We start from the raw sequence: 11,854 nt of genomic DNA on the forward strand, positions 1-11,854 counted from the left end.
ATGGAAAGAAGAAGGATTTGGGGGTGACGGACGTGAGGCAGAGCAGTAGGCTGCTGGGGCAGTTCCAATATGCCAAAGAACAGCTTGCTGTTGAGGAGCGAGTTCTTCCGACTGAGGGTGCTGATTTCTGGTACCCGCCTCCTCGAGATGTTCTCAGGCTGGATGTCGACGTTGCGTTCCAGGAGGATGGCCAACGGGTTGGGGTGGGCTTCATCTTCCGTGACGTTAGAGGAGAAATTGTGGCGGCTGGATCTCAGCCGATTGGCTACACGGAAACAGTTCTCTTAGGTGAGCTTCATGCTATGCTCATCGCAATCGGTTTTTGCTTCTCGCATGATATTGGTCCTGTGGTCCTTTATACGGATTCCCTCTTGGCTATACATTTACTCCATGATTCTCAACATGGCTCCGACTCGCTTTGTGATGATTTATACGAGACCTTTGCTCATGCCCGTGATACTGTGGTTTTAGAGTTTTTTCATGCTCGTCGTGAGGCTAATAGAGCAGCCCATGAGCTTGCTCGTTTTGCTTTATCTCTTTCTGATGTAATGATTTGGAAGTCGGGGTTTCCTACCTGGCTTTCAAATATTGCTCTTTCCGATTTGAATTAATACAAGTTCGTCTTTCTTCTCAAAAAAAATATAGTATACATGTTATGTTATGTTTTGTTATTGATAATTGGAGTATTAGATTTCACGCATATTTTATTTCCCACAACTCAAATACACGTGAGAGTTATGCTGAAAGCTAGTCCGTTTTAGTTGGATCATAAAACTGTAATTATATAAAAAACGGGAGGAGTTGGAAGTAAATATGAAGAGTTATACTGCACTACTCTTTTTAGCACACATTCGATCGAATTCTTTTGTAATCAATGGCTGCTCCGCTGCTCAGAGCTCTGCCTCTCCTCCGAGGCGTCCAGCGGAGCTATCATCTCTCTCTCATTAGTGGGCCGACGCCTCGCCGCCCGCTTTGCACCTCCGCCTCTGAGTCTACCGGTGGCGACGGTGATAACTCATCCTCTTTGGCTCAAATTTTTCAATCAACCGACATAAAAGACCGCCCTCATTATCCTAAATGGGACGACCCGGATTTCCGAAAATGGAAAGTCAAAGAAGCAGAAATATTTGAAGATATCGAGCCCATTGTTTGCTTCACCAAAGAAATACTTCACTCGAATAGGTATTTTCCCCTCTCTGTGAGCTTAGGTTTAACAGTTTCAATTTGTTTGTTATTTATTTTCATTTTCTTGTTATGGAGCCGTGCGGAGCAAAAGTAGGTCTGTATATACTGAGTGGTGGCGATAGCCTTGGTTTTACGTTGAGTAAACGTAGCTCTTGGATGAATTTTTACTTCAATGCGATATTATTCTAAAATTGTTGGATTGCGGATTTGACTAAATGCATTATATGTACGAGTTATGAAATTATGAGCTTCTTGTTTTAGGTTGTAGTAGCAAAATAATGATGGAATGTCATTTAAATGATGATAAAGAGTACACGAAAGTGAAGAAGGTAGTAGCAAAGTAATCAAGAAATGTGATCTAGATGGTGGGGGAAATAGAGTTTCGAAGAGGGTGGAAAACCAAAATCAGTAGAATAGGACTTTGTCTCTGTCTGAAATGAGGAAAATAATCTATCATTGTTCGTATGACTATCTGAAATGAAAAGAATAGTTTGTTACGTTCTTATGATTTTATGCATACTAATTAGCCTGTATATTTTTCACTTAGGTAGTTAGGACCTGACGGGAAACTGGTATAGTTGTTTGGACTGTGAACTTAGATGTTTGTTTCAAAGTTGATGAGCTCTTTTATCAATTCTATATAACCTGTCCAAGTGAGATTTAAGATCTGTGTTTCGAAAGTATGTAGTTGTCTCCTCTTGAGGACTCTCGGCTGAATATTTCAGTCTCGCATTTCCTTGTAGCATAGGATTCTCCATATATTAGTTGATGTGCAGCCTAACCTTGTGGCTAGGAACACATTATGAACTACCTTGCTCTTGAGGATGTATACAATCTCCCGAAAATTGCTATCCTGTCACCTCGTAGCATTTCCAGCTTAACCTCCATCTGACTGTTTACTACTCCTTTGTTTTCCCATAGGATCCAGCTATTCTTCTTCTCTTATAATTATTAAATAGTTGGGTGATCCTTGATCTACTTTGGCACTTGACACTCTTCACCCAAATACACAAAGGTTTTCCCTTGTTATTATGTCAAATTATTCTCATAGCTTGTTTTCTACTCTGTTTGAAGTGGAATTAGATACTGATTACCAAAAAATAACAACTCTATTTTTGCACTAATGAAAAGATCAGTTGTTTGTCATGCCGAAACATCTACTCACCTTTGGAATTGTTTTGTGGTCCATTAATGTATTGTAGTATAATCTTCTTATCACAGACTCTTAAGTTCATTAGAAAGGTGGACTTCAGGAATCAGTATGGTGAGGGGTTCCTTTCTTTGAAGCTTTTCCTGTTTTTGGCTTGCTCGGGTGATTTTGAGAAAGAAAGAAAGAAGTGAGATTTGAAATAAATCGTCTAAAAAATACTGTCATTTTAATTCCTCTTAGAAGTCCTTGGACAATAGTATTACTACAATTGGCAATGAAGTTCTTTGCTAGGAACATATTGTCATGGCTTGGTAAGAATAAACATGCCATAGTTTCAGCTGACTTGTGCTGTCTGAAAGAAGCTAGTACATGTTACCTTTTGGCGAGGGAGACTATCTATGTGAATGATCATGATTATGAGTGACCTATTTGTATATACTACCTTAAGTAAAATCGAGCGTGTGGGGAACTACAAAAACTCATTTCCGTTTGCTAGAGAGAAATTTGGAAGTAATATATGCATTCTTCAATGATTGATGTAGTTCGGTTGTGCACAATCATACTAATAAATAAGTTTTGTTCCTTAATTAATTCCAAGTTGAATGGATCTGGTCCCTCTACACAACAAGCTGGAGTAAGGCCACTTCGGGGTAACCTGTTACATAGAACGTTTAAATAATCTTTTGAAGAAGGACAATAATAGGTGGTGTCCTGGCTGTGATGTCAAAAGGTCAAAAGAGCAATTGACAAACATTGGCTATTATCTTAATATTTCGATAACAAAAAGCCCCTTCTATATTTAAATCTAGGAAGTAGGTGCCACCAGAAAACTAAGTTGCCTTTGGCATTTTGGACTTATTGCAGTTGAGTGGTATGTCATCAGTTCAGGACTAGTCTCGTCCAAGCACAAACTGTGGCATGATCTTTCCAGTAAGGATTTTGTTTCTCAATCAACTGGTCAGCTTCCTTGATGTCGTGTGCCTATGCTGTTTCAACCAATGCCGTTGCTCTACATCAATTCATGGGCATTATATGATAGAGAAACTCAAGTTTAGATAATTGAGGATACTATGTTTTACTTAGTTCATATTATACACTTGCTGTTATACTTATAGACCGTATATTATTTTAACTGCTGCACCTTATGTCTCATCTGTCTTTTGCCTCCTATATTGCAAATCTCATCTAATTCTTATGCTGAATCCTATCAGCTTATTGAATAATCACGAAAAACTGGAATTGACTCTATTGTTGTTCCAGAAGAGAATAAAATATCATAATTGTACAATGATGACCGGGAGAAATCTGCCTGACAGATAATTTTGAAGGCCTCTACACTCTAGCTTCTTCTTGAGAGGGATATATAGAATAAATGATGCTTCAAAGCTTTAAAATGTTAGCATTGGAATTAATTCATATATATTGACTTTTGTTGCATCATAAACCCAATTTGCAAATGCTAAATAGTCTCCCTTGTGTTATTTCTTCATCTTGAAGAGACCAATAGTACGCTCATAACATTTTTTTTCCATCTTGTGAATTTCCTCCATTTTTGGGGAAAAAGTAGTTGTTTTGTCTTTGTTGGTTGTTTTATGCATGGAGTTCTGAGGCATGCTAACTTTGTATGTGCGTTTGCCAGGTATATGGATGGAGAACGCCTCACCCCAAAAGATGAGAAAATTGTGATCGATAAGCTTCTTGTGCATCATCCTCATTCTGAAGATAAGATTGGTTGCGGACTTGATTCAATTATGGTTAGTTTCATTTATGTGGCAGACTGATTGCCAGTTCAGTCTCTAACCTGCTTTTTAATTTAAATTTGTCTAATATCGAGAATATGCTTCTTCTGCATGTGTTTGATTGGCAATTATTTAATAAGTATTCACAATAATATGCACCCGTCTACCAATCAATTTTCCTCAAACTTGATTCTAAATTTTGATTTGTGGATGAAAAGATCAGTTAAATATATAGTGTTCGAGTCGAGTTGCATTAGGGTATCATGTCATTCTTAGATGTAAATAATGATATTTACGTTAGGGTGCTGGTTGGAGTCGGCTGTCAACTGAACATATAGAATCAATTGGGCTCGTAGGCTAGTCACATTCACATCCCGAATGCTGCTCAACTAATTAGAAACAAACTAAGCACCTATTGATTGTTAATCAGCCCTGATACTTTAACTTTGAGAGATCTCAAACGAAGCTTGTACCAGCATTTGTTTCTTCTCGTTGAAAGTTTAGCTAAAAATTTGTATCGTAAGACTATGGGCCCTGATACCTAGTTCTTATGAAGGGAAACTTACTCTAGATGAACCTAAGTAATTTGGTGAACAACTTAGCAATACGCAGATTTTACACTATGGATTTGTTGTTATACAACATTGTTTCCACTTAATACATCGCTTTGTTTCCACTTAATACATTGCTATTCGACGTGGTTAATCTTCTAACGTATGTGACTCGGATGAAGGTTGACAGGCATCCCCAATTCACACGTTCAAGGTGCCTCTTTGTCGTAAGAACTGATGGCGGATGGATCGACTTCTCCTACCAGAAGTGTCTCCGAGCCTACATCCGCGACAAGTACCCCTCCTATGCTGAAAGATTCATAAAAGAGTATTTTAAACGCGGCAGCAGCTGAACCTTCTCAAACAAGTAAGTTAATTTGAAATGTTGATATGGGTCTTAAAACGTCGCCCTGTCCGCTTCTCGAAGGTGGGGCTATAATTTCTTTTCGACTACAGAGAGCTAATATCTGCAGTAATGCATATTCTTGTGCTTTTTGGGTAGAAACTGATGTTTTGAAGGGAATGTTACAGTAGATATAAGTTGATAGGCTTTGCATGATTACTTAGTTTGGGCCAATCGAAATTGGTTGATACTACCGATTTTCTCAAACATTAATGCAGAACTACTGTGTTGAATCCATTTTAGAGAGTAGATTGTAAGTTCGTATTAGTTGTTTGTGATTACAAAACTATCCTTTATAAAATTGACAAATTTCTAATGAAAACGGATTTGGCATACGTGGTGGTCGGGTGAGTTTAAAATGACATTGTTTTGTCCATAAAAAATTTTGTCGGTAATTTAAAGCGTTGCCGCTACTCGGAAGAGCGCGATGAATAGCTCGATCTAGAAAGCGTTTGGATATCCTTCAACTACATGATCTTTTAGTCGATATGCATGTTTAAATAATAAAAATATATAATTACTCTGTCTTTTTAACGATTATGATTACTCTGTCTTACTTCAAGTGTATTGTTACTTTTTTGGCTGTCACAGTTTAAGTGTGCTATTCCATTTTAAGAAAACATTGGGCCTAATATTTGCTTGTCACCTACCATGTGTTGATTAATTAAGTGAGAATCTTTAAGGCCTACTCTTTTTTAACTAGGGTTATGCGGTGATTAGTGATGATGAGAGATGGATAAATTGAATTTTCAATTTTTTCCCACCTAACATCAAAACGGCATCTTTTCATACGGGTGAGCTGGGGAAAAAAATCATCGTATGCTCAAGTGAGATGGATCATCTTTTCGTCATTGAAATTTAAATTACATAATAATATTTTATGAAAAAAAATACTGAAAGTGATGTTATTTAAGAGAAAATGAAAATAGTGAAAAATTTATGGTAAGTGATGAAAATTGTGAACACATGACACTAGTATTAATTCTTGACACTCTCTCCGTCCACAATAAATGTGGTGTGGATGGGAGGGCATGAGTTTAAGAAAAAAATATTGAAAGCTGTGTATAAAGTGGAGAAAGGGTCCTACTAAAATTGAATTGTTAGGAAATTAATAAATAATCGAGAGATGGGTATTTTGGGTGTGTTTGGTAGATGAGCTTCAATAAACAAACTTAAGATAAATATTGTGAATATGGTGAGATTAGTAATACTCCCTCCGTCCTAATTCAATAGGCCATATTTCCTTATTTGGACGTCCCAATTCAATAGGCCACTTTCTAAAATACAAAGTCAATATATAACAAATATCCCCATATAATTCATTATTTACACCAAATGGCATTGTACCTCACACATAATTATCTCTTCTTTATTTATCTCTCCTACTTTTTGGACAAATATATCCTCAAATAAAAGTAGAAGGCCCCACATAATTAGTCTATTATTTAATGTTATTTATTCCTTAATTAACTTGACTATCGGCCACTTTGCACAAGAGACTCAGCGAACTCGAATCGAAACTCAATGACGTCTTCCAATTGTGCCTTGCCCCGCATTCCGACACCACTCAGAAGATCTCCCGCCGTCTCCAGAACCGGTTCGGCTACATCAGCAAGCTTCTCTCAGCGGAGACTACCGTGTCTAGGGGTGGAAAATCGGGTATTCGCGGGTACCCTACCCGCAAAATGCGGGTACCCGCGGGACGAAAACTACCGAAAACGACACCCTCACCCGACCCTCTTCCCCGATGCGGGTACCCGAATACCCGCAGCGGATACCCGCTGCGGGTATGAGGGTACCCTCACAGTCCCGCAATTTTTTTTTTAATTGTAATTTTGCGGGTTTTTTGTCCCGCTGGAGGGTATTTCGTCCCGCGATAGGGTATTTCGTCCCGCGAGAGGGTATTTTGTCCCGCATTTCAAAAAAAAAATATATATATCCTTTCTATTTTTAATTTTATTTTTAAATTTTGGTAAATTGGTTTAATTCCTAATATTATTAAATAAAATTGGTTTAATTCCTAATATTTATTGGTTTAATTCCTAATATTATTAAATAAAATTCCTAATATTATTGGTTTAATTCCTAATATTATTGGTTTAATTCATAATATTTATTGGTTTAATTCCTAATTGGTTTAATTCCTAATATTATTAAATAAAATTCCTAATATTTATTGGTTTAATTCATAATATTATTGGTTTAATTTCTAATAATTATTGGTTTAATTCCTAATATTTAAATAAAATTATTTAATTTTATTTTTTAAATATTTATTGCGGGTATGCGGGTACCCGCGGGTATACCCGCGGGTACCCTCTACCCGCGATTTTTGAGGATCCGATACCCGCACCCGACCCTCCACCCGAATTTTGCGGGTATCGGGTACCCGATACCCGCGCGGGTATCGGGACGGGTGAGGGTATACCCGATACCCGCTACCCGATTTTCCACCCCTAACCGTGTCCACGCCGGACAAAGCCTACCAACTCCATCAATTGGTAGAGAAACTCACTGAGCTTGAAACCATCCTGCGCTGGTGGAATGAACACCCAACTTGCGCCATCCAAAATTATATCCAAAACAACGGCCACCACCACCACCACTTCGATTCGCCTCAAGTGGCAGAGGAAGAAGATTTGGGGGGGGGGGATTTGGGGCAGATTTTGTAAGTTGTGTGGAGTGGCGATTAAGGGCGGTGGGAGCGGCGATTTTCCCTAAATCCCTATAAATCTCCCCAGTCTGCAACCCCACCCTAAAATCACTCCAACATCAGACGATTTTCCCTAAATCCCTGCAAATCCCTAAATTTATCAGCGAGTTTCATCGAAAGGCAGCAAAAAATAGGGGCGGCAGCAAGAAACATTGGAGGAGAAGAGGGCGAGGCAGCATCAATGGCCGATGACTGGTGGAGAGAGCATCTGAAATGAGAGGGAAAGAGGAGAAAGAGAGCGGCTAAATGAAAGAGAGAAAAAGAGAGATGAGAAAGCGACTAAGAGGAGAGAGAATTGATGGGGTGAAAATTTGGGTAGAATTTAGGGTTTTATACATCTATTAATTAAGCAATTAATCTACACCTAATTATAGCTAAAAAAGAAAATGAGCCAAATAACGTGGGACGGCTCAAAAAGGAATACGAATCATGAATATTGGAACGAATGGAGTATAAATTATTCGTTTCTTAACATCGTGCCCGACCCTTGTGGCATATTGAATTGGAACGGAGGGAGTACATTTTATGTGTTTGGTATATAGGATTAAAAAGCTAGATAGCATAAATGGATTGTTTGGTACCATTGTTAAAACTCATGATTAAGCTTTAAATTTACAATTTTAACCTTATAAAAATTGAAAATACAAATATACCTCATAATTAATGATTTTCATATTTTATTAATTTTAAAACTAATAATACTTGGTTAATTCTCACCCAAACCATGAACTCACCAAAACCAAAACGGACGAAATTTTACATTAAAATTCTCAGCAATTTGTTTAATTTTATTTACTATAAGAAATGGAGAAGATGACAACAAGTCTTATATGGATGAAATTCGACCAGTTGGTGGAGACACTCACAGCGGTGCTGGGTGCAATGAAGTCTCACGTGTCGTCCGACGATGTTGTGGCCAACAGCAGCGGCAATCTGTCGGGGATGTCGAGCCGACGGCTGGCAGCAGTGAACCTCCTCCCAGCTTGTTGCCTCCATTGATACACCCTACCATCTATCTTAACCAAAAAATCACCGTTGAATCAATTCAGAGAAAACCCATTGCACCTCCCACTTAGATCACTGAATCAATTATACCACCATTTTTTGAATCAAACTCCTAACGCAAAACTCTTTTACTCAACCAGTCATCCCGTCGCACATATCTCCCGCTATGAAATCCTTTTCTTTCTCACTTGAACAGCGCGTCCCCTTTCTAAAATAAAAATAAACATAAATAAATAAATAAATAAAATCAAACTTTGGTAGGAGTACAAATCGGTTTTGGTATAAATCGAAGAAGAAGGTATTGAATTCTTATGTAGTTGTCGTCGCTCGATTTTGGAAAGCAAAAAAAAAAAAAAAGCGGGTTAATTTTGGAATGCAAAGATGTAATCTGATTTATTGTAGAAACCAGGAACCGTCCGGATGCATTTTCAAAATAGAACAATGTTTTATTGCTCGGGCCTGGGCTGATAAATATCCAGACTACCAAACGCCTAAAAATTCCAATATAAATAAGCTAACTCTTGTTATCAAGGCTAACAAACGGGCCTAAATATTGTGTGTGAATGTGAATAAAAGTATAAAGGTGTATTTCCTAAAATGGAGAGATGACATTTATTGTGAACAGTGGGGGGATGTACAACAGGGCTACATTGAGCTCCAGCCAGTGCAAAAACCAATTTCTCTCTCTCTCTCTCTCTATATATATATATATATAAATAGGGGAGAGCTAGAATAAAAACACTCTTAAGTGTATAAAATATAAATGATTTTCAGCCCTTAGATCATCAAGATCTACGGTTGATTCGTAACCCTTTTGGATGAATTCGTGGTCCTGGGTTCGAATCCCAAAGGTAGCAAAAATTTATTTTTCACAATTCGTAACCATGTTGGATGAATTCGTAACCCTATTGGATAAAATTCGTACATTAAAAATCGTTTATATTTATATTTTAAGAAGTGTTTTTACTGTATAAATAGGGAGAGGTTCAAGAAAAAAACCACTAAATAAAAGAAGAACGGAGAGGTTCAAGAAAAAACCACTAAATAAAAGAAGAACGGAGAACCATTTTCAGTCATTCGATCATCAAGATCTACGGTGGATGCATCATCTTGTTTAATAAATGCAGATCCTGGGTTCGAATCCTGAAGGAAGCAATTTTTTTTAGTGCATTAATTTTAACAGCGAATGTAGGAGTAATTTTTTTACAGTTGATGCATTAGATTTGATGGTTCTCACGTTCTCACAAATAATATAGTTTTCTCTAGAATCACACCATATATATATATATATATATATATATATATATATATATATATATGGGAGAGTTCAATAGAGACCACTCCCTTAAATAAAGACCAAATCATGCGCGTCAATCTTGCTTAATCTAAGGGTGATAATTTAACCTTTAATTATGATTTTATTTCATTTATTTTTAGGTTAAGTTTGTCATTTTGTATTTTCTTCTCTCTCTCTCTCTCTCTCTCTCCCAACTCACGCTCTCTCTCTCTCCCACACTGTTCTTCTCCGACGAAGCCGCTGGCAGCAGTCGCCGCCTCTCATCTTTCGGTCTCTCCTACTGGAAATCACTCTCCTCTTGATCTGCCTCCCTTCAACAGCAGTCCAACAACCATCGTCGCTGCCGCTCTTTCCTTTTTCAGATCTAGCGCCGTCTCCTTCTCCTGCTGCTGCTCCTCACCTCCATCTTCTCCTCCGTCTCATCCACCGTCCCCTCCGAGACCGCCGCCGTCTCCTCCATTCCCTCTTCCCTCGCCTCCCTCCCCAATCAGCCGACGTCGGCGTCGCCAAGGAGCGGCCGACAAAGACGATGATGGTGAAGAGGGAGTTCACATTCACTAGGCCGTCCTGGGCGGTCACGTGGACGCTTGTGGTGGCGATCGCCGCGCTGCCGCCGGATCTGCTTATCTGCATATCAACAATGTAGTGTTCGTAGAAATACTAATGAACATACTAATATTCGTCGATATGTTCGTAGAAAAATAAATGAACATACTAATATTCGTCGATATGTTTGTAGGAAAATAAATGAACATACTAATGTTCACCTATTATGTTCATTGATGGATCAGGTCCCAGAATGGGAAGAGAGGAATTTTCGGAATTTGTTCAACGTGATCTCAGATTTGAGTAGATTTGAGTGGACATATTTGTCATTTTTGGATTAAATAAATGTAATTAACCAATATTTAATTACATGAAAAATCAAATTAGAAAATTATATGAACCGTTGATTGGAGTGAGATGAATGACCTTTGGTGAAGTATAAGTGAACGGGTATAGATTTAATCGGAATATTATCATTGGATTTCAAATTATACCTAGTGTTGCTTGGGAAACGAGAGAGAAAAGTGAGGTTGAAAGCACAAAAAATCCGATTGCTATTATATTGCAAGTGAAGATAGCGTAAGTTTACAAGGTACGTGCTCATGGCTATTTATAGATTACACGTTAAGGGTAAAAAAGTAATTTCATTGCTGGAACATGCGCCTTGCGTGGTCGAGGGGGCATCATGGTAATTTTGCCCTCAAACGGGAGATTTTCCCGTTCTTTTGGTGATTTCTCTGGCGAAGACCATTTCTCTGGCGAGAATGGCTTCTCTGGTGCAGACCGTTTCTCTGATAAGGCTCGTTTCTCTGACGACACCCGTTCCTCTGGTGAGGTTCGTCCCTCTAATAAAGCTCATTCCCTTGCTCTGCATATATTACTCCTCATCAACCTTGATTTGGTCTTTATTCTTTATCTAACGGAGTGGTCTCCATTGAATGTGGCCCTATATATATATATATATATATATATATATATATATATATATATATATATATATATATATAACAAGCACAACCCCTAGCCCAGCCCAGTTCTTATATATATATATATAACAAGCACAACCCCTAGCCCAGCCCAGTTCTCTTAAAAAAACATAAAACCACTCAAATACAAGGTCATAGAATAGACGCACATTTAAAAAAAAAAAAATAGAAAACAAAGCATTATTGTCCCTCTCTCCTAGCCAAGCGACAATTTGTGAATTTCTGGCCGCTAAATTGAATTTCTAACTTATTCACTCACTCTTATCACATGTATTCAAG

The 11,854-nt window shown here is 38.0% G+C and overlaps 1 protein-coding gene across 1 annotated transcript; it reads left to right on the forward strand.

Annotated features, from left to right (window-relative positions):
* The first annotated feature begins 745 nt into the window (after positions 1-745).
* LOC131004089 (protein DCL homolog, chloroplastic-like) lies at positions 746-5,350 on the forward strand. Its single transcript, XM_057930688.1, has 3 exons — positions 746-1,182; positions 3,975-4,089; positions 4,808-5,350. The coding sequence occupies exons 1-3, from the start codon at positions 875-877 to the stop codon at positions 4,976-4,978; spliced, it is 594 nt and encodes a 197-aa protein (XP_057786671.1). The 5' UTR covers positions 746-874; the 3' UTR covers positions 4,979-5,350.
* The last annotated feature ends 6,504 nt before the right edge of the window (positions 5,351-11,854 follow it).

This window comes from Salvia miltiorrhiza, unplaced genomic scaffold (genome assembly GCF_028751815.1).
Source record: "Salvia miltiorrhiza cultivar Shanhuang (shh) unplaced genomic scaffold, IMPLAD_Smil_shh original_scaffold_316, whole genome shotgun sequence".
NCBI classification, from domain to species: Eukaryota; Viridiplantae; Streptophyta; class Magnoliopsida; order Lamiales; family Lamiaceae; genus Salvia; species Salvia miltiorrhiza.

Excerpts from the sequence above, each read along its gene's own strand:
- LOC131004089 (XM_057930688.1), top strand. The coding sequence starts at position 875 with ATGGCTGCTCCGCTGCTCAGAGCTCTGCCTCTCCTCCGAGGCGTCCAG. Across the intron at positions 1,183-3,974 it reads GAAATACTTCACTCGAATAG|GTATATGGATGGAGAACGCC; the intron begins GTATTTTCCCCT and ends TGCGTTTGCCAG. Across the intron at positions 4,090-4,807 it reads GCGGACTTGATTCAATTATG|GTTGACAGGCATCCCCAATT; the intron begins GTTAGTTTCATT and ends ACTCGGATGAAG.